This window comes from Xiphophorus hellerii, chromosome 24 (genome assembly GCF_003331165.1).
Source record: "Xiphophorus hellerii strain 12219 chromosome 24, Xiphophorus_hellerii-4.1, whole genome shotgun sequence".
Classification (NCBI taxonomy): Eukaryota; Metazoa; Chordata; class Actinopteri; order Cyprinodontiformes; family Poeciliidae; genus Xiphophorus; species Xiphophorus hellerii.
The window spans coordinates 11,146,619-11,170,076 of record NC_045695.1 but is presented as its reverse complement, the minus strand read 5'-3'; the positions used below and the strand labels follow the sequence as shown (position 1 = coordinate 11,170,076).

General features: G+C 39.2%; 1 protein-coding gene across 2 annotated transcripts in view; it reads left to right on the top strand.

Annotated features, from left to right (window-relative positions):
* The window catches only part of zranb3 (zinc finger, RAN-binding domain containing 3), a 98,190-nt gene that overhangs the window by 53,399 nt on the left and 21,333 nt on the right, over positions 1 to 23,458 (top strand). For both annotated transcript variants that reach the window (XR_004338201.1, XM_032556039.1), the window contains exons 16-18: positions 8,531 to 8,635; positions 10,686 to 10,828; positions 21,717 to 21,857. Coding sequence is in view for 1 of the 2 variants with exons in the window: in XM_032556039.1 (XP_032411930.1) it covers positions 8,531 to 8,635; positions 10,686 to 10,828; positions 21,717 to 21,857 (389 nt within the window). In the remaining variant the exon portion in view is untranslated. The remainder of the gene's footprint in view (positions 1 to 8,530; positions 8,636 to 10,685; positions 10,829 to 21,716; positions 21,858 to 23,458) is intronic.

Genomic DNA, 23,458 nt, shown 5'->3' with positions numbered 1-23,458 from the left:
GCCATACACAACACTTCTGCCCCACCCTTAAATCAAAGCCATCACTTTTGTGTTCAGTTCCAAGACCAGCTATTGAGGCTGTAGAAAAGAAAGTGTGCACTGTTTCTGTTCTAGTTAATGGGCAGAAAGAAGAAGCTTTGCTTGATTCTGGGTGCTTCCAGTCTCTAGTGCGTGCTAGCTTACTCTCAGAAGAAAAGCTAAGTGGGGTGGGGGTTAAAATAAGCTGTGTACATGGAGATGAACATGTCTACCCTAGTGCTGAGGTGTATTTGACAGTGGGAGGTCAAACATACCTGGTACAAGTAGCTGTAGTTCCCTCTTTGCCATACTCAGTTATACTTGGTAATGATATTCCCACTCTCTTTGACCTTATTCACCAGTCAGACTATGAACCCCAAGTGCTTACCAACAGAGATGCAGGGGATTTAGGTCCTACATCTGATATACCAGTAGAACCATTGAAACCTTGCAATGTAGTCACAAGAGCTCAAAGTTCAAAGACGGTGTTGGAAGAGCTGCCCTTTTTTGGGGAGTCTCTGGAGACAAGGCTAGGAAAAACTAAAAAGTCAAAAGCTCAGAAAAGAAGGGAGAAATTCAAAGGCTCAGGTGATGAAGGGATAGAACAGTTGTCTAAGCCAAATAACTTGTTTGAGTTTGATATTCCCTCAGATTTAGGTGCACTACAGAGAGATGATCCTACTTTAAAACCTTGGTTTGAAAAAGTAACTGGATTGGGAGGAACTAATCAGCGCCGGTTAGACTTCCTGGAAGATGCGGTGTACATAATCAAGGGAGGTATTTTATATCAGAAGAAGGGACAGTGTGAAACATTAGCCCTTCCACAACAGTTCAGGCACAAAGTTATGGAGCTGGGCCACTCAATTCCGTGGGCAGGTCATATGGCTTTTCATAAAACGCTGAGTAGAATCAGTAGCCGGTTTGTTTGGCCAGGAATGTACACCCAGATTTCTAAATTTTGTAGTTCCTGTGAAAAATGTCAGTTGACTTCAGGCAGAGGAGTAGCGCGAGCCCGGCTACAACCGCTGCCAATTATTGAAACACCTTTTGAAAGGATCGGCATGGATATTGTGGGCCCATTAGAAAGGAGCTCGACAGGTTACCGTTATATATTGGTGATATGTGACTATGCTACACGGTACCCTGAAGCTTTTCCTCTCAGATCCATTAAAGCCCGACATGTTGCTAATTGTCTCCTGCAGTTTTTCTCTAGAGTAGGAATACCAAGAGAAATTCTCACAGATTGTGGGACAAACTTTTTGTCCAAACTATTGCAGCAGGTTTATAAATTATTAGGAATTAAGGGACTTAAGACCACCCCTTACCACCCCCAAACGGACGGGCTAGTGGAAAGATATAATCAGACTCTCAAAAATATGCTGCGCAAGTTTGTCTCTGACACAGGTGCTGACTGGGACCAATGGTTGCCGTACCTGTTATTTGCTTACCGGGAGGTACCACAAGTGTCCACAGGTTTCTCACCCTTCGAACTATTGTATGGGCGTCAAGTGAGAGGTCCGTTGGATCTACTGAAGGACTGTTGGGAAGACGCTAAGCCAGAGGGGGAAAACATTGCAGCATATGTCATCAACATGAGAGAGCGATTGCAGGAAATGGCATCTTTTGCACAGGACAACATGAAAGCAGCTCAACAACATCAAAAGACATGGTACGATCAGAAGGCCAGAGACAGAGTCTTCTTGCCAGGACAGAAGGTTCTGTTACTGCTTCCTACCAGCGACAACAAGCTGCTGACAAAATGGCATGGACCATATGAGATCACCAAACAAGTGAGTAAAGTGGTTTATGAACTGTACATGCCGGAAAGAGCTAAAAAGCATCAGACCTTTCATGTCAACTTGTTGAAAGAGTTCCACAGCCGACAGGAGCCTGTGCACCAGGAGTTATTTGTGAGAGCAGTTGAGGATGAGGAGGTGACTGAAAAATTTTTTCCAACTAGCATGTCAGACTGTGCTTTGGTTGACATTTCTCATCTGTCCCCTACTAAGCAGGACAAAATCAAACCTCTCTTGGACCCTCAGCTCTTTCAAGAAGTTCCAGGATTTACATCACTGGTTCAACACAAGATTCGGCTGAAAGAAGATGCACCGAGTCGTCAAAAGAGCTATCGCATACCAGAGCGGTTGGTTCCAGTACTGGAAAAAGAAATAAAGCTGATGCAGGATTTGGGTATAATTGAAGAGTCTAGTAGTGAGTGGTGCAGCCCGATTGTGTTGGTACCAAAGAAAGATGGCTCCCTGAGATTTTGCATAGATTTTAGATATTTAAATGCTGTGTCCAACTTTGACCCGTACCCGATGCCCAGGGTGGACGACCTACTGGAGAAAGTCGGTTCAGCAAGCTACATCACAACGCTGGATCTGTGCAAAGGATACTGGCAAGTGGCGTTGGCACCAGAGGCAAGAGAGCTGACCGCCTTTAAAACTCCTTTTGGTATGTACCAATTTAGGGTCATGCCATTTGGGCTACAGGGTGCGCCAGCAACATTCCAACGTTTAATGGATCATGTACTGAGAGATGTTTCAGCATTTTCTGCAGCATATTTAGACGATGTTGTGGTGTATAGCCAGTCCTGGGAGGAGCATCTGATTCACCTGCAGGAGGTCCTACACCGCATCAGGCTGGCTGGACTGACTGTTAACCCAAAGAAGTGTAATGTAGCCCAGAGAGAAGTGGAGTACTTAGGTTTTGTCATTGGATTTGGGAAAATAAAGCCTCAAGTGGGGAAGATGGACGCAATCCATTCCTTCCCGGTTCCAACTACAAAGAAGAAGGTGAGAGGATTTCTTGGTTTGGTGGGCTGGTACCGGAAATTCATACCTTCTTTTGCCGAACGAGCAGCTGTACTGAACCATCTAACAAAGGGTGCAGCCCCCAACAAAGTGTGCTGGACAGAAGATTGTGATCGAGCCTTCAAAGATCTCAAGCAAGCGGTATGTACTCATCCTGTTTTGCACACACCAGACTTCACTAAGCCATTCATCTTACAAACAGATGCTTCGGGAGTGGGACTTGGAGCTGTCCTTCAACAGGAGGTGGACGGTGAAAGAAGACCTGTGGTGTTTCTGAGTCGGAAGCTGCTTGACAGGGAGACAAGATATTCTACAGTGGAAAAGGAGTGCTTGGCCATGAAGTGGGCTATTGAGGCCCTGAGGTATTATCTTTTGGGACGTCACTTTATTCTAGAGACGGACCATCGTGCCCTCCAGTGGTTGAGACGAATGAGGGATGCCAATGCCCGTATCGCTGGATGGTACTTGTCACTGCAGCCATTTGACTTCACAGTCCAGTACAAGCCAGGGAAGTCTAATGTGGTTGCTGACTGTTTATCCAGAGTGTCAGAGGACTGAGGTACTGTGCTTTTAAGAGAGGAGGGAGGAAATGTAATGAAGAGATCTTCATTACTGGGACTATTTTACTGAAATCACTGTATTGCATTTTTAAAGTATTTTTGCACTTTATTAACAAGCACTTTATTTAGCACTGCACTTTAAGCATAGATTTGCACATCAGTAACAATTTGCACACAAGAAGTTTTAATTGTATTTATTGAGTATTTTTAGACATTAGCATGTAGCCTTTTGTTCTGGGCTCTGCACAGCTGCTCCTCATTGACGAGTGAGGTGGTTGCCTGTGGAGGGAGGATAATTGTTACTCAGAGCAATGAGCTACTAGTGGGTAAAACTGAGCAAATGTGTTGTGCATAATCTGTTGGGTGTGGAGTGCTAGTGTAGAGTGACTCACCTGTCTTTTCTGTGTCCTCTCCAGGGTGTTTGGACAAATACTGCCCCGGGGGTCCAGACACCATATATAGTCTCCGGGAGAGGCCATTGAAAAGTGTGTGGGGGGGAATTGTTTATGGGTTTTGTGGTGTTTCATCTGGTGTAATGATAAAACATAAAATATTTATAAAAAGTAAATAGAAATGTTTATATTTAGTAAAAGGTATTTTAATTAAATAAGTGGATATTGATGAATTGAGATTCCCCTGTGAATTAAGGTGGTTTGATCCGTCACAGCTGGGACTATTTAAGACTGCAGTTTTCACCTGTGAAGTGTTGGTTGATGTTGTGTGAAGAATTAAACCACTGCTGTTTTCCACCTGACTCTGCCTCAACGCTTCGTCACTGTAAAATCCTACCGCGAACGGCTACCTTGTTACACCCCTAATAGAAGGTTTCAAGGCAAAAACCACCGCTGACTCTTCTCACATTGGGCAAGACTTTTGGGAAAGTCTTCACTGGATTGATGAGGTTAAAGTGTAACTTCTTGGAAAACAATCTAACATGAGAGCAGCAGTGAACACCATTGTTTCCATCTTGGAATTAAACAGAGAAAGGTTTAGAATTGACATGTAAGGCAAATACTTCTTCATGGCATTGTAGGTTTGCAGATTTGCATCTCAGGAAACCATAAGATTTCTGGAACAACTGGACAGACAAAACCAAAATAAGTTGTGACAATGACTCTTGATTCTTGAGGAGAATGTGTGACCATCAGAAAACAGGATATGATTGGTCAACAACAGGACTTTTAATCCAGTTTTAAAGAGATGCGTGTAATAAAGTGACTTCAAACTCCAAGGATCCTTAGTAGAGTCAGAAAATTCATTTGACAGCCCAAAGCAGTTATGTAGAAGAAAGTTAGATCATATTATTGCTGTTGTAGGTGGTTATAAAGCTATCCAATGACACCCAGTCAAATATAAATCATTAAAAGGTATATTTACAGGGTTTCCTCCAGAGTTTTATAAGCCTGGCGGGCCACCAGGCTTTACTTGTGTCCCCACCAGGCTTAGCATTGCTTATTTATTTAAGTCTTTGTAAAATGTTTACATTTTTTAAGACTTTATAGTTGGTGTTCAGGTGTTAGTCTTCCAATCTTTCAATAACACATGATTATCAGGAGATATTTTAAAATTTCCTGTCAACTTTAAACATTTTCTGAAAAACATGACGGGCCGCTGGATGGATGACCCCCCTAGCACCCAAACACTGGGCATAGCAAGTTTTCTGGGGAAACCTTGATTTAGTTCATTTTGACCCATCAAAAAGACTAGATTATAGTTAAATTAAATCCAGATTGAATTGACTTGTCTATGCCTTCTGACGATCTCCTTTTAAAACTGCTGAGTAAAGAGTCCTTAGCAAAGCATTTGCTGCTTACCTTGAAGAAGCAGCTAAACCCAGCGATCATCTGCAGACATTTTGGCTTTCATTTGGTCATCAAGTCAAATGTTCTCATAATTGAACCTTCTGCTGCCTCCCTCCACCCATCAGATTAATACAAGCCGCAGTTTTACCCAAGCGAGACTCTAATTGCAGTCCTGTGCATTCTTGGCACCCTATCCGAGTGACGCTTGCCAACAGACCTCGGCATCGATCGCGTTGTGATACTTAACTGCCTTTTGTTTCATTCATGAGGGCTCGAGCTCCTTCCCCGCTCAAGCAGATAAGAGACGAGAGGGTTTTAAATAGAGCGGACCAAAGCGCCGAACTGAGGAACATTTCTCCGGCGGCAATAGACAAGTGTCATGTATGCGGGGCGGAGGCGATAAGCCATTGAGATAAATGTCCCCCGTTGTCGTTTAAATGATAAACTAGTGGAATTTTGGCTGCAAAGCTGTCACATTGGGATAATCCCGGGCCAGGCGTCTAATTCACTCAGGGGCATTGTTGAGTGCAAAATCAGATGAAGATTTGTCAGACGGGCTTGGAGGAAAAATATCGGGTGGATTAAGTGTTTTATGTCCATTTTCTACTGGTGAAATGGTAACTGTTGCCATTTGCTTTACGTCTAGGATGAAAAACTACCCATTCCCTGTGAATTATTTTAAAACTTTCATGTATTTTATTGTTTTTTTTAGACAAAGTAGAGTGTAACTGTGAAGTAGAAAATGAAAAATGCTAAATTTTTGCATCTGTGAGCATCAGTTTTCAAGCCTTTCCAAAGATTCTCATTTGGGTTTTTTTTAGGTCTGGACTTTGACTAGGCTGTTCTAACACATTCGGATAGAAAAGATTCAGTCAATTATCTTCAGGTTTATTTATTTATGTTTTTGGTAATTTTTAAAAAACTTTTCCATACACAAGTCAAAATTACAGGAAAAAAATACATACTAGCACATAAGTTCTGATTCAGCTAGTACTGTGTCAATGAAAGAAAAAACTTTCTGTGTAAAAAATTCCAGGCAATTTCATCGAGTCATTGACTTTGCAGCAATCCCTCCTGCTTGCTTCTTTTTACCTCAGTCCACAGATTTTGTTATAGCTTCTATAGTCTTGGGAAATGTTGGATTCTGTATCTAACTCGTCTGTTTTTTAGTTGTTTTGGATCATTTTGATGCTCAAAGACCCTTCCGATTTTATTTTAAATGTCTTGACATGATGCTAAGCACTTTACAGTTCCCATGGTTTTTGGAGGAGTAACATGAAACCCAGATGCTTTTCTTTTGTTACACCTGGAGTGCTTGTTTCCAAAAAGCTCAGATTTAATCTCATTTGACCAAAGCATGTGGTGCTAGTTAAAGTCCTGGAGGAATTTGGCGTTCTCCGCATGTTCACGTTTCTGATTGTTGGACAGAAAAGTTTTTTCCGAGCATCACGCTGAAACAATCCGTTGTTATGGAGACTTTGTGACTTTCTGTAGTTTTCTAACTGTGAACTGGTTTGTTACAGAGTTAACCTTTATTTAAAGTAAGTAAATAATAAAGTTGGGAATACTCTAATGAAAGACTGTGGTGAAGAGCAGGTAAATGTCTAAAACTGTTTGCTCCTTCTTGCTTGTTAGTGAAGATAGAGACGCTCTTCTTCCTCCAACATCTAGCTTTAATCCTGCTCCATGCTGTTACAGCACAACCAGCTGCACCGTTCCCCTGACTCTCCATGATATTTATTTTCCCATAATCCAAATAAACACAAGGGGCTCTGAGCAAGACCGTCGCAGCTCAGGAAAGACTTCCTAATGTTGATATACATCTCCAAATCCCTGTGTCGGCGGTTGGCAGGTATTAACCTTTAGACTTTATCCTTTTTCCTTTCTTCTACGGCCCTGAAGTGGCTCCACAATGTGGCATTTCAGTGGTCAACCTTCCCCCGCCCATTGTAAAATGAGCCCAGTGTGTGGCACAGTGGCTATTGGCTGATTGGAGTTAATTCTGAGGGTAAGTGGCTTCCCAGGCTTCAAATTGACTGTAGTTAGAGCTAATGAAACCGTAATAACTGGGAAAATGTTTTTTACTTGGGTTATTTTTTTCCCCCCAATGATTATACTGTTACCACCAAACCGCTGCAGTGTGATTACCTATAATTACAGGAAGGTACGGTCTTACTGGTATATGCATGTTTTTCTGCCTATTATTGATGCTAATGCATGCAAAGTGTCACAGAAGAAGCACCGTCTTCAAACGTGCGTCATAAAAAAAGAGAGAAAACAACTGAGATTGCTAACGAGCTGCTTGGTTACCACAGGAATCACCATGGAAACCAATAAAGAATAAAGTGTGGCCAGATTAGAGAACTTGAATGTAATTGGATTCAAGTTTTGTGAGTTAGTAATTAGAAATCTGATTGCTTGGCTAAAGATACCAAAGTTTTAGTGCAAACTGAGACAGGGTACATAATGAAACTAATTGCATGTGAACTCTGCAACTCTGGATATTGGGTTTCTAATTACAGAGTGACAATTTGGGTTTTTCAGTCGGAGGAGTGAATAACTGTTTCTTGAGCCTACTTTTAGTCATAGGTATTGATTTATTTGAGTACATTTTTACACTTGACTTATTTGAATATTTTGGTATTGATAGACATGTGTTTGATGTAAAAACAAATTGTTCAAGTCATTGTTCATTTGAAATGCCCACTTGTGTGCATAAGGGTTATGTTTTGAGATTTGGAATTAAAGTCGTACAGGTTTTCTCCCAGTGTATTATAAGCCTGGCGGGCCACCAGGCTTTTCTTGTTCCCCCACCAGGCCAAGGATTGCCTATTTACTTAGGTTTTTTTTAAATGTTTGCATTTTTTAAGATGTTATTGTTGGTGTTCAGATATTAATCGTCCAGTTTTTCAATAACACATGATTATCAAGTGATATTTTCAAATTTTCTGTCAACATGAAAAAAATTTTAACTGAAAAACATGACAGGATGCTGGATGAATGACTGCCCTAGCGCCCAACCACCGGGCTTAGCAAGTTTTCTGGGGGAAACCTTGGTCGTACTTTGTTGTTGATTTGTTTCTACCAATGTTGGATTAGGAGTTATTTCAAAATTATTTCAATCAGCGTTTTTATAAGATCTTTCGCCTTTGTTCTTGAGCGCCCAGAAGCAAACCAAAACCTGTGGATGATTGTGAGGCACCTGAGACGGGACACAGCAGTGCATGCTTGTATATTATATGGTTTTACGATGTTTATGACTAATATTAGTACCCACTCTCTGGTGACTAACCATTCTTCACGCTCCCGCCAACATCTCTGTCTCCTCGTCATTTAGGACGGAGCGCCGTTGAACTTGAGCTTCATCCCTCTGGACATCAAGCTAACCAACTGGGACGACCTGCCGGAGGCCTTCAGCCAGCACCGGGAAAATCGAATACAGGTCTGCCCTTCCCGCCGGGCACAGAGATTGAGTGTGTGTGTGTGTTGTCTCTTTTCTTTGAAGATCATGGACGTGTGTGTGGGCTGCAGTGCTCACACCAGAGCGAAGGACCTCCTTAATTTGTCATTGCAGTGGAAAAGAATTTAAAAGCAAATTAAACTAGAGCTAATCTTTAGAGTAAAACTTGTCGTTTTTCTTCAGTTGAACTTTAACGATGAAATCAAATTCTGCGACGACTCCAGATTGGAGTTGAAAGTTGGTTTTATCACAGGCTGCTTTAGGAATTCCCAAAATTTCAGAGATAATTTAGTTCATATGGCATCCTTCGGAGATCTCTTCTTAATTCCACTGTCCAAATAAAAAAGAGACGCAAGGCAGTGAAGGGGCTTATTAAGCCTGCCCGATATATGCATGTGAGCGTCGAGTGAAACTAATAATACCTCCGATCAGAGAGTTGAAAGCCTGACGGATGGATGGACTGTGGACTCACTCTCTCTCTCTCCAGGGCCTGAAGGGCGTCCGGTTCTTAAACGGACAGGATTACCTAAAGTTTGATTTAGGCAGGATCCAGATCTGGAAAAGTTTGGAAAAGGAAAACACAGTCCATCCCTCTGTCCAACAGTTCATCTATTCTGCCACTTATCCATCAGACCTTCATCTATCTTTCCATCAAACCATCTGTTTGTGTTTTATCATCCATCCATCCATCAATTCATCATTTTTCATTCATCCATCTGTTTTTCTTCCCTCCCCAGTCTGTGTTTTTTGCTTGACTCCATATTTAAAGCTGGATCACAAGAGAAACATTTTCAGTAAATGAGACCTTAAACACCCACTAAGACCTCTGGAGATTTGATTCTGGGGGAAAGAAAACTCCAAATTTTGACATAAAAAATGTGCAGGAGCCCTGAGCGGGACGGTAATGCTGGTGTTTAGGAATGGGGGGGGTGGAGGAAGAAGTGGCTTCCTCATAGCCGGGGAGAACAGCAAAAAGAGAAAGTACGGTTTTATGAGGGTCGTTAAAGGAGACGGATCATCGCCTCAAACGACCCCGCATGTATTAAATCCTGGAATCTGCCGCAGCGCTATCAGAGCTGCTGACAGACGTCCCACCTGTCGCGTTGTTTATGTTGCTTTGTAAAACCCAGGCGTGAGTTGCATCCATCGTCTGACCCATCATTTATGCCCCGTTACCCTCCGATTGTCCCTCGCAATCAATACCAGGCAAACAGTTTAATGTGGGCGGTGATGCGCCTTGGACAGGGGAGCAGTGCTCTGTGAGTTCTGCTGCAGCCACTGTAATTAAAGAAAAAATACAAGCATGAAATAAATTGCTATAAAAACTCCATTTGAATGTCTAATATTTCAGCTATACTCTCTAGGCACGACTTGAGCAGAACTGTGGAAATTTGGCTGAAAAAACAGAACAGTTCTTTCCTGTTGAATCTATTAATCATTTAAAACTGCTCATAAGTATCAGTAAAGAGATTTTTTTCTGAATTGAAAAATAGTGTTTCAAAGTGGAATTATGTTGTTAAAGGATACAGAAGAAGTGACATTAGTCCCATTTTATTGCCAAACTGGCCTGCTTTTAAATGAGTCGAGTTTTATATGAACATTTTTACCAAACCGCTCCTCATAAGCTGCAAAAACAGCCCAAAAATGTCATCTTTTGACAGTGTGCATCATTCATAAAGATAAACACTTCTCAAGTGTAATATATGTTGGTGAATTGCCCATTAACTTTGGTGACCAGAGTCCTATTTGCTTCATTTTCACTGGATTTTCTTTGAATGCTCCGCTTGGCTAAAAGTATACACATCTCTCCTTTGCTTTGATGAGTTTTGTTCGGCTGTCTGGAAAACGGTCTCAGTTTGAATTGTTTGTTTTGAGCTCGAGGAGCAGCTTCAAAAATGAGAAAATGTTTTGCTTTTAGAAAAAGCTCCCGACGTCCGAGGCATCAATTTGCGATGAAGATGAAGGCTCCAGCAGCTTCAAATTGAAACTGAGCGTAAAGTGAGTTGTCGCGACTCTCTCCCCTCCCCTGCAGGTGCTGAGATTCGTTCAGGAGTGGAGCGGCCTGGCAGCCATGAAGCAGAAGTTGCTGCGACGCAGTGCTTTTCTCTTCCACAGCCCAACCCTGGGCCTGCAGCAGCTGGCCGCCAACCAACGTCCCCACTCCAGCACCAACAGGTCAGATCCTAACACTCCTCCACCAATATGGAATCACAAATACTTAACTTTGCTACATTTTATACATTTAAAACCACTAAATTCAATGTGGTTTGATTAAAAAATTCTCTTAAACTCTTAAAATGCTACACCTAAGTAAAGTCTAATTTAACTGTTGCATTCAGAAGTTATTTTATTAGTGAATATGAATTTATTTATTGTAGTTTCCGTATAAATCCAGCTTTTCTGTGAGGTCCTCAAAATTCTGCATGCCATCCTTAGAGTAGAGCACGGTAGTGGCAGAATCATGCAGTAGGGAAAGCAGTTCAGAGTTGATGTGTAGCTAGTCAGAGCTAAACAAAGCCTAATGCAGGAGGAAAATTTGTTGGAGGTTGCAAAAGATTTGAGACTGCAGCAACATACAGTAAAACTGCAAAAGGATGCGAGATCCCCCCCAGTATATAATAAGCCTGGCAGCCTGCCAGACTTATTTTACACTGGATCCCCCCCCCCCCGGCCACAAACAGTATTCGCTTCTGGACTGGAACAACCTTTTGCAAACCCACAAACTTTGCTACAAAATATTTAAAGAAACATCAACTTTTAGAATGTTTTTCCTCACTTATTCACTATTTATTCATATAAATTTTAGCATATTCATATAAATGCAAAACATTTATGCTAATCAGTTGTTTAGCATAATTGCTGCCTCCTACCTGCTTATTTTAATTGGCTATGAGTTCTTAGGTGTTTTTTTACAGCAGTGTCATGCCACAAAAACGCTGCTTGACGGTCCTTCAATCAATCAATCAATCAATCAATCAATCAATCAATCAATCAATCAATCAATCAATCAAATTTTATTTGTATAGCACATTTCAGCAGCAAGGCATTTCAAAGTGCTTTACATCATATCAAACGCAGAAACACAATGCAACATAAAATCAACAATCAAAACACGACACTAAGTCAAGATCCATCAATAAATTTGTAATTGAGTACGTTTCAAATACATTCCTAAACAGGTGGGTTTTTAGTCGAGTTTGCATCCATAGAAGGTTTACCTGTTACACTCCTACGGTATTATATGGAACAAAATACCTGTTGCTATTTTCATTCCCACTCACTCTCACAATCACACAGTTTAAAACGATGTAAACAGCATTTTAATGGGCTTCTGGCACGAGGCCCATTAAAATGGGCCTTGTCCCTGCTCGAATTTCTTTTACGGAAATTCGAGCAGGGACTCCGCCGTCCCTCACGGATTTTTGTGCAATTCTATGGTGCCTGTTAGTGTCTAGAATTTACAGGGTTTCCGTTACGCGCAGTGACCCTCAGTCACTCGCCGTTTTTCTTCCGGCACAAGGCTCCGTACACCTCTTTCACGGAATTTCGCTTCAGTGTTTTTTTTTGTCAGAAACTTGACCATTTCGCGTTTGCTACCTATGCTAGCTATGCTATCTTGAGCTAGCAAAGCAGCCTTATAAACATAGCATTTCAATAACTCATTTTAACATATATTTTGTAATACTCATTGAAAAACAGATTACATTTCATGATTAAAAAATGTTTGATTAATTTTTTTTATTATTTTTGGGGTTTTTCCTCATCTTCCTTCCAGCTCTCTGCCGCACAAGGCAGAAAGTGTTTAGTCTTTAGGCCCATTTTAGTGTTTAGTGTTGAAAGTCACTAAACACTGGCCACCACATTCTGCAGATATTTTGTATCATGTGTTTCTCTATCACGTAAAATCCAAGTAATATTGAAGTAATATGATAAAATGCGGTACTCATGTAAGCCATTGCCTCTTTTCACAAACGAGCTACATCTCCTAGCAACCAGATCAATCTAAATGAATCTTTAGCACTTCCTGTAAGATCCATTCCTCTCATAAAAATGGTCAAAAATGTTCATTGGTGTCCTTCCATCATTTTAAATGGCGTCCGTTAGCTAACTAAGGGCCAGCTGCGCGAGCTCAGATAAATCCATGAACTGTATCAAGGGAACAAGAACCCCGTCTGCCCCACGAACAAATCAGTAAGGAATGATTTAACAAGCCACATTCTTGTTGGTAGACATTTTAACTCTGTGTAAATGGCGAGATGAATCAGTTCCCAACATAGTGTCAGAAAACCAAGAAGCGCGGTGTTAGATTTCACAGAAAAATGAGCCGATTTGTAAATACTAACTGCCCCAGGCGCTGCGGAAAGCCTGAATAGTATCTGTGTGTCCATGTGTGTGTGGGTGTATCAAAGGGTGTTAGCTGAGGCATAATGGAGGATGGGATGAGTGTTGCGTGTGTGTAGATGTTCGTTTTTTTTTTTGACAAACAAGCATTGTTGCTGGCACACTAATTACAGCTGGCTTGGGTAAAGGCAGGGAGAGTTTGCCAATTACACAGTGGACTCCTGTTTGTGTGTGTGTGTGCGTATGTGAGGGAGAGGGTTTCTCGACTGGGGAGCACGTTTGGGTGCATGAACCTAATCAAGGTGCGAGTAGGAGGCAATTGGCTCAGCTTGATTTGATACCTGTTTGATTTATTCACTAATCAGAACCAATCAAGCTCCAGCTCGGGCTCAGCGGGACAGTCGCTACTCACCTTCCCAGCGCCGAGACTCTCAGTTTTCAAATACTTCACGCTTTATGCACTTTGCCCGGGTTCCCAACACTCTGGATGTTTTCATCAGGAGCCACTTGTGGTGATTTATAAAGATGTTGAGAGGTGAGAGGGTTTTAATCCAGTTTGCATCCTGCCTACTGTAAGGCGCTGCTGCTTTCAGAGCCACCACAACACGTCTTTATGGAAAGTTTACACACACTCCTAATGGGAGGAATACAACGTACTTATGGGGATTTGTATTTCAGGCATAGTCTGCAAGTTTTCAACAGGATTGAGTTGGACGTTAGGCAGCGTTATCTAGTACCAAAACATGTTTGGGTTTCCGGTTGGGATCAAGTTTTAACAAACTCCATTCATCAGGAACTGGTGTCTCTGCTTTCTGGATTAAATATTTAGGTCATTTGCAGGACTTTAGATCTTGATTAGATGCTCAGGAGTTTGTTCAACCGTTTGGACACCAACCCTTGAAGACTAGAGTTTAACATACCTGGTCTAGAAGTTGATTTTAAACTTTTTTAAAAGTCTTGAAAGGTCTTAAACTCCTGTGTCAAAAATTAAGCCTCACCCTGACTCCCATAATACTTGTTATTGTGGCCAAACAGCTGCAGTTTTGTTAAGTTAGGTTTTAAGAACATTTTAGAGCATATTTTTTTGATCTGGACCTTCTTAGTCCATGTTGGTACAAAAGTAGCTTCACTATAGTGAGGTATGCTGGTACTCAAGCTGCTTCCAGCTCAACCTCAGTCATTCCTGTATTTTTTAACATCCTAACCTGTTTATTTTGTTCCTAGAATCTGTCTAGACAGTTAGAGTCAAATGTTGGAAACTGAATAGATCTGGGTGAGCTAGCAGGACAACCATCTCAAACAAACTTCAAAGGTATTTTTGTTAATAATAATGCAACATGACCCCGACCTCAACCTTATTGAGTCTTTACAGGTTGTACTCAAAAGCCAGGTCTGCACCCAGGAATGAAATCTTTTTGAATAAACTATATTTCTGCCAACAAGACGAGAGGAAGATATTCAGCCGGTGTTATTCCAGAAGTACATTGATGGCTACAGAGTGTGGTCTATGAGAGACATACAAATACAAAAAAAAAATCTCAATAAATTCAAATGTATTCACTCTTGTTTAACTGCAAGAAAGCTTAAAAGCTGCTGTTAAGCTAATCTTCTCACCAGGACAGTACATCTTGAAAAACCAAACAATTTCACACTTTGTGATAGTAGCTGCTGAATGTCCTGAAGAGGTTTAAGAATAATCCTAACAAGATTATTCAGACTCACAGCACTTCCATTGGGACCAAGTTATCTAATTTTCTGGTGTCTGGAATGATTCATACTTGTCTGATCCCACACTTCTGATTTCATAACTTATTACTTTCTTCTTCCCTAATAAAAAGCCCACACCTCTCTGACTCCACACCCCCAGCTGGAAACACTAGCTTCCCAATGTACATTGAAATCTCAAGCTGAAACTCAAATTTCAAACTCTTTTCCAAAGCAGCTAAACACATTTTCACATGATGGATTGTTCTTTATATAACAGGGAAACTTGCTCTTTTTTTCAACACAGTATTTCAACAATAATATCAGCTGGATTTCACACTTTTCACTATACAGTGTGTTTGTAAAGCTCATTGTTGGGTTTATTGTCTTTGCATTGTTGACAGTTTAAGGTGATTCTCTCCTCTCCTTGAGACACTTAAATCGTTAGTGATATATTTTACACTTAGCGAAAAATTGGAAATAAATAATTTCAAAAATGCCAAAATTATTTTTTAAAATTTGAACTCATTTTATGTTAAAAGCATATATATTTCTTAGCTTTTTTAAATCATTTCATAATTCCTGTGTTGCAGTTTTCCAAGGTTGCTTAAGCTGTTACAGTGGCTCATTAAATATCCAGAATATCTGATTGGTTTACCTGTATAAATTATCAAATTTAGTCATATTATATTGACTTTGTTTTTTACTATAAGCTCCGCCCACTTTTTTATGGATATATAGACCATGGAATAATTAAATAGTGAGATGATTATGTAAGATTTTTGGAAACAGAATTGTTTTTATTATATAAAAACTGAGTTTTTTGTAATTAATTAACAATAATACACTTAGTTGACCATCTAACTATCTATTTGTTTATTGAATTATGACATTATTGGACCTCCATAGATTTCCAACTGTTTCTAATAATGAAAAGAGCTTTGCTGGTATAACATTACAATCTTTCCAGAGTATTAAATTGGTTCTGTGTACCTGGGTAGAAACAAGAATCCGTGGTTTTCGAACACTCTTAATTAGATTGTTAATATGCAGTCAGTTCACCTCTGAAGTGTTTTAATATTCAGGATAATTGGTCTGCACATGTCCAATGTGAATTAGAAACTCTTTGTTTCCTTCACATCAAAAAACCAACTGAGAATATCTCCTGTGTGCCGCCGAAAATAAGGCTGCAGAACGTGCGTACTGTGAAAGCAGCAATCAATCAGGCAGCTTCAGCTGGGCCACAGCGAATCAGGAGCTCGTTAGTTTGATTTCACACAGCTGAGCCGGGTCCTGCAGAACCGCCTGGATGTAGCTTGATGCTCTGTCAGCTTCCCACTGCCGCCATGACCCTGCAGCCGCGCGCCTGCAGCTGAGCGTCAACCGGCCGTCAGTGGAACGTCGCCTCCAAATGATCTGGTTGACTGCTGGGTATTGACTGTGCTGCTTCTGGCCTGTCGTAATAAACAATAAATCAGTTAATTACATGATAAATTAAAAGAAACTCAATAGTTTTCATTTGCTTGATTATCGTTTTTCTTTCTCTAGTTTACCAAAAACTAGATGATAAAAGTTGCCAGGTGGGACTTTTGTTCCCAACTATCTCTTTTTGAAAGATAATTTGGTTTGCAGAGACTTCATAATTCATTTTATTTGTTGGTTCTGTTGTTTTCTTTATTTATTTTGGATTTTTAAAATGTCTCCCAGTTCCAGTGTTTAAATGTTCATTAGAATTTAAAGTTTATTGATCTCTGATAATGTGTTCTTGCATTATTATGCCATTATTGTTATTATATTACTTGAAAATGGTCTCAAAACATTGATATTATTGTTTATCACAATAAGTTTGTTATTGTGACAGGTCTAGCTGCTTTGTTTGGTTTTCACGTCTTTAAATCACTTTAGCTGTCAAAACTATAGAAGAAAAATATTGGGTATTTTATTAGATATTTTTGGGAAATATATATGAATTTACTGTGGTGCTCCTGTTGCCCATATATAACTGTTTCTTAGTGGCTCTTATTGTTAAAAGAATTTATGTAAAAGTGTCTGTAGCTACTTTTTAAAGGGTTAGTATTATGAGTATAACTTCAGTAGTTATAAAAATACAATAAATATCAAATATTACTTAAAAGAAATTATACTTCCTAACTTAGCGCCTTGAAATTGGGTCACTGTCTCTTTAAAAACTCCTCATCACAACATTGCTCCTCTATTAAAGCTTTAACAATGTTTTTAATATTTGTTTTACTGAGAAGTGGCTCCTGTAATGACGTTAGCAGTTCCCCCAGGTGTTTGCTAATTGCTGTTGGCTAGTCTGAAGGAGCTAAGTGGGGGAAATGGACGCTTAGAAACGTCTTAAAGGCGTATCTTGTTTTTTGTACAGCTGAATGGTTGCCAAGGAGATTTAAGGATTTCTTGGGGAACAGAAATGTTAAAAGTTGAGTCAAATTATAATCAGATCAGATTAGTTTTGATAAATTATGACATGATTGATTTTTATAAACATTAAAACAATGTAACATTCCTTAATAATGAAATAAATAAGCTCAAGCCCAATCAAATAGTAGCAGAAACACTGCAGCTCCAGAGAATATAATTGGAAGTTACCAAATTAGAGCGCATTTTCTCTTCTCACTGGTATAAATCATAACAGAAAGTATAATTCATCAGAAAGGGGCAGAAGTCACTTCAGTATACAGAATTACTGTCCTGGCTCCTGGCTGCATTAAAAAATGCAAATATGCTCACACATCCACGCTCTCCCAGCAGCGCAGTTGGACTCCAGTTTAGTATATGGTATCTCGTTTCATCCCGCCTCTGTGCTGGGACTGTTTGAAGCAAAGGAAGCTCTTGTGTTTGATGAAGGCTTTACCTTTTTCCTCATCTCCCTACAGCTTCCAGAGAAACTTCTCCACTTTGATGTGTCTCTCCTCCACTTTCTGCCTGCTGCCATCCATCTTCGCCGTGTTTTTTTCGTCTTCTTCTTTTCCATATCTCTCCCAAAGAAGCGTTCTGGCCAGATGGAGTTGGTGTAAATGCATATAAATGTTGCTGCCAAGCCTGCAGGGCCAAGTTGGAAAAAATAAAAAAGAGTTGTACAGTGGCAACACCTTCCAATTAACATGAAAAAGCAAGTAACTCATTCGGTCTCAGTATATTTATCTCATCTGTGGCTGAAAATTTGCTTTCATATTAAGGCACTATTAAATTAATATTTCTCTGTGTTTTCTCGGAGAGGCGTTCTGTTCATTGATTTTTGTTTCAGCCGTTTCAGGGCCACTGCGAGTCTGGCTGCTGTAGAGTTTAATCAAAGCAAATCCAAGAATTGACACAAGTGTCAGAACAAATGCTTGGAAGATACATTAATTATTGATCCTCTCCGCAATTAGTGAACATCTTCATCACCAGAGTTGATTGTCTGTAAAATGGTCACACCACCCTGTAGATGCCTCTTGGCCTCATCTTTTTAATCTGTATTTTTGTCTTCTCTGGCTTGTTATCTCACAGATAAATCCATTTTTCTCTGCTTGATACAACACAGTTAACACTGAAACGTGACCAGTTATTTTCTCCTTTCGTTTTTTTTTACATTTAACTGCTATGAGTTTTTGTTACAGAAATTGGAATAGAAATAACCTTTATTGTCTCTCAGTTGGGACATTCAGGTGTACAGAAGCTAAGAAAAGTATGTACAATAGATTTGGTCAATATGTGCAAGTGTTTTTGTGCATAAAAACAACAAAAACAGTAAAAATTATGCAAATAACAGCAGGGATGTAAAGACATACTGAGTTTGGTATGATAAGCACTGGTTATACAGTGTAATAGGCAGGAAGGACCTATGATAACTCTCATTTGTGCATCTAGGATGCATCTGTTTGTGTTTGTAAAGATTTCTTAATCCCTATGTGCCTCCCGCTTAGCATAAACAAGTATGAAAGTCTCATAATATGTGAAAATGCTATGCCTTTCTGGGATCTACTTAAAGTTAATTCCTCCAGTGGTGGTTGGGCACTAGGGCAGTCATTCATCCAGCCGTCTGCCATGTTTTTGAGTTAAATTTTTTTAAAAGTTGACAAGAAATTTGAAAATATCACTTGATAGTCATGTGTTATTTAAAGATTGGAAGATTAATACCTGAACACCAACAGTAAAGTCTTAAAAAATGCAAACATTTAAAAAATGCTTAAGTAAATTAACAATGATTAGCCTGGTGGGGCACAAGTAAAGCCTGGGGGCCCGCAAGGCTTATAAAACACTTGGAGAAACCCTGATGATGTATACCGGGTGTGATTGTGATCTTTTTTTAAACAGAAAAGCAGCACATGTTCTTGCTTCTGCTAAAATAATATAACATGGTTCTGGTTCTGCTGTCCGTCCACAGAAACAGAACCAAACATGGAGCAGCAACATTCAGCTTCTGTCCGCCACAAATCTGGAACAAACTTCCAGAAAACCACAAAACAACCGAAACACAGAGTTCCATTAAAATATTAATATTCTTTTCTATTAAGAGTTGCCTTTAATTAGTATATTGATCAACATATTTAATGTAATTTTTATTACTGATTTCATAATTGGTAACTGTTTGATGATTTTATCATGAAAAACACTATAACAGTGATTAATTACAGTTAAAATGTATGGCATTTATTTACTGGTATTTTCATACACTGATCTATGTAAAAATATAGAATAAACACCTGCTAAATTAAATCGGACTTTAAAATTCACAAATTATTATTTATAGAGCCCTTTTTCTTTATGGCTAAGTAGAACACGAAGTTTGTTTCAGAGGTTTAAAACAGAACGACAAACATAAAACCATGCAAATTGTCAAACGATATAAAAAAATTATAATAGTAGGATTAATATTGATAACCAAATGAGAAATTAATCAGTTCTGGTGGAATATAGCGGAGATTAGCCTCACAAACATGTTAATACTAAAGCAAAACCCTACAATATACATCTTCTAAGATTGAGATCTTAGTATATTTGTTTAGTAATTGCATTTTTATTATATTTAGAGAGGAGTAGGTAGTTTTTCTTTTCAAAGTGTCAACATGTTTTGGCCAGACAAAGGCTTTGACACAACAGTTTTAGTACGTAGGTGGTGAAACAAAAGGGTATTTTGTCATTGTATTTGTACTTGCCTGCAGAAGGAGCAAAAATAGCGCGCCGCTGAGCTTCTGCAGAGCTCATAGAAGAGAGGACGGATAATTGCTCTGTGGAGACCGTTCGAGGGGTTGTATCATCCCTCTGTGGAGACCCCTAATGTTTGTTCTGGATATTTTTGATTGGTCACTTTTCTCTCAAGACCACTACAATTTTCTCCCTTCCAGAGCAAACATCTTGGCACCTTTTTTCTGCCGCGGTATTTTGTCTCAACTCTGACACGCCGGGGTCATTTTAATTCTGCCAGATTGGCGTGTAAAGTTGTGGGCAATTTCAGCTTTCATGCCTGGCATCTGTATTACAAGGGCCACGAGAACCCGCGGAGGGAGAGAGGGATTAGATTAGATGATTGACGATTCCTGTGGGGAAATTAGATTTCAGCAGCAGCAATAGTAATGGGATTCGCAAGGGAGGAAGACAAACAGAATGTATGTGCTCAGATGGAATAGGAAATAAGAAATAGAAGGGACAATCTGAGCATTTAAGCACAGTTTGGTGCCTCTGAGTTAATGAGTTTGAGTTTTACCTCTTATGTAGTATTTGTTGCAAAATTATTGCAGACCAGAGAGGATGACTAAAATGTCCAATCATATGTAACTAGAGCTATCGCTGGCCAGAGACGGTTTAGGTGTTAATTTCTCTGCAACTACTCCCCAATGCTTCTGACTCAGCTGTCATCATCAACCTGTTATGTATGGCAGTGTATTAGGAACATTGTAGGTAGAAAATATATATTTGTGAGACAAAAACTCTGAGATTTTTAGATTAATCTCAGACAATTTCTAGAAAAAACTTGGAAATTTCTCTCCCCCAAACTAAAATATTTATGAGGAAAAAAATTCAAGAATTTTGAGATTTTTGACTCCAAAAGTCAAAAAGTTTAGATTTCACAAGCTCAGAAAATTTCTAAGTTTTTTTTTTGTTTTTGTTTTTTTTAGAATATAAGAAATTAAAAGCACATTTTCACGTTTTGAAACTCAGAAATTTCCACGTTTTTTCTATTTGGACATTTCTGAGCTCCAAACATTTTAAATTTGCTAGGAAAAAGTGCAGAAATTTTGAGATTAATCTCAGAGATTTTCTAGAAAAAACATGGAAATTTCTGAAGTTCGATAAGTTGACAATTCACAAGAAAAAAATAAGGAATTTTGAGCTTAATCTCAGATGTTTCATAGAAAGAAATTTGAATTTTTTTCCCAAGAATTTTCAACTTTTTTCCAACTTTCTCAAAGTTGACTTTTAGAGCTCACAAATTTCCATTCTGGCAAATTTTCGACGTTTGGAGCTAGAAAGTGTCGCGTAGTTGGAACTTGGAAATTTCTGAGCTCCAAAAATTGAAAATTTGTAAGGTAGAAACAAAAGGTTTTTAGCTTAATCCCAGAGATCTTCTAGAAAAAACGTGGACATTTTGTAATTTGAGAAGTTGAAAATTTGTCAGAAAAAACTTGAGTTTAACCTCAGATATTTTCTAGAAAATATTTGGACATTTTTTGAGCTTATAAAGTCGAAATTTTTAAACACTTTTCCAAGTTTCAAAAGTTCACTTTTAGATCTCAGAAAATTCCAAATTCTCGAAATTAAACAAAAGATAAAATCTTGCAGATTTACAACATTTAGCACACAGAAATTGCCACATTTTTCTAGAAAATATCTAAGATTAAAATCAAAATTTCTGCATTTTTTCTCGCAGATTTTTGACTTTTCTCGCTCAGAAATTTCCAAGTCTTTTCTAGAGTTTGTTGGCTGAAATTTATTACTAGTCCTTATTTTTTTGGTATCTACAACAACCCTAATAAGCCATCATAGTTTGTAACGCCTGCAAATCCACTATTTCCAGGTATCTGAGCAGAGAGGAGGTTGCCGAGGCTTCCCTCAGCAAAGCCTGGGAAGAAGGAGGCGGCGTCCGTGTGGTCACCAAGGAAAACTTCTTCACAAAGAGGAAATCTGGCAATTCACAAACATCGGCTGCTGCAGAGAGGTTGGTTAAATGTGGATGGATATTTTGCGTGGGATAAGGGTCCTTAAAATCTTAATAGCATCTTTCATACTGAGATTTTGACAAGATTTATTCATCACTTACAGGGATATATTGTTATAAGTTGATCAGCTATCATATCTGGTCTTTATTATGGTTTGCACATAAAGGTGGATTGTCTTATGTGGTTTCCACTTTGGGATTCAGACTATTTTCCTTTTCTCCCCCTCAGTCGTCTCCATGGAGATCCGCATGGCAGAGGCGCAAAGACCTGCCGAGTGTGTTAGTACAGTAAATATAGCCCATAATACAATCCACCCATTTAGATGCAGCAACCAGCTCACCCCAGGAGGCAATATTTCTATGGAAACCTAAAGCAAATACTCCATCTCTCGCACAAATACACAGCATTCACAACAACTGCTGCTCCATACAAGAGAGTTCATGGTGTGCCTGAGGGGCGCTATTTAGGATTAGTGCTTTAGCTCAACATACAGCTTTAACTTAGTCAACAAAGCTCAAGAGTGTGAAAATGCAAGGCTAAAGCTAGCATCACTGTGTCAATCAAGGAAGTGACTGTGTTGAAATGAGAACATTTCAAATTACGTTATGCTGCTGGTTTTGGTTCTGTGTTTTAGTACACATTCTTTATAAAAAATGCAAAAGACGGGGAAAATAATCTAAGTCTAATGTTTTTGTTGTTATAGCTGAGAAAAATGTTAATGTTTTGTTACAGACAATTAACAGTCCAGGTTTTAAATATCTGAATGTTCTTCTCAGGCATTATACGAATTAAGCATAGAAACTGTACGAGAGATAATGCATGTCTGCCTTCAAACTAGTGACGCTTCAGAAATTCAGAAAAAAAACCCGTTACATTTAACAAATGAGAGAAAGTACTTCACAGCAAGTTTATGTTTTTAAGATCAGAAATAATGCAGAGGAAAAATGCTTAGATTTTTTTTTTTTGTCTAAGTGAGGCTGCACAAAAATCCACAATATCTATATTGCAGCTCAACCCCCTTCTAAGTTTGAGTCACTTGTTTGTGGAAAAAGAAGCTCTCCTGCCTGTTTCTGACAGCGTTCTGCCTGCAGTAGCACTAAATCGCCTTCTCCAGCAGAATCTGCATCAGTTTCGTTGCACCTGCCAGATCCGAATCCAAAGCCTTATTATTAGGTGAAATATTATCCTACTGTACTGTTATATTGAGTACAATTATTTCATATTCATATATCCAGTTTTATTAACATAATTTGTTTACATTTTTCATGCATTTGTTCATTAATTCAGGTGAGTAAAACCTGTAATTTGGAGTTTCTCTAAATTATTTCAACTCTGAATCACCTCTGTGTTCACAGGAAGCAACAGATAAATTAAAATGCGTTTTCATTGACAGCTGGACCTACCCTACTCTCTTTGGTTTCCTTTTGCTATAGAGAGACGAGCTGAGGTGGTAAACATTAGCATGCTGTGCGCTGTTTGCTGAAGGCATGTTGTGTGATTTCCGAGGTTTAAAGAATGAATTTACAGAGAGTTACCCCATGCTGCTCTGCGGCGCACGTTCTCTACGTACAGGCATGAATTTAAATTAAGCTAAAAATAA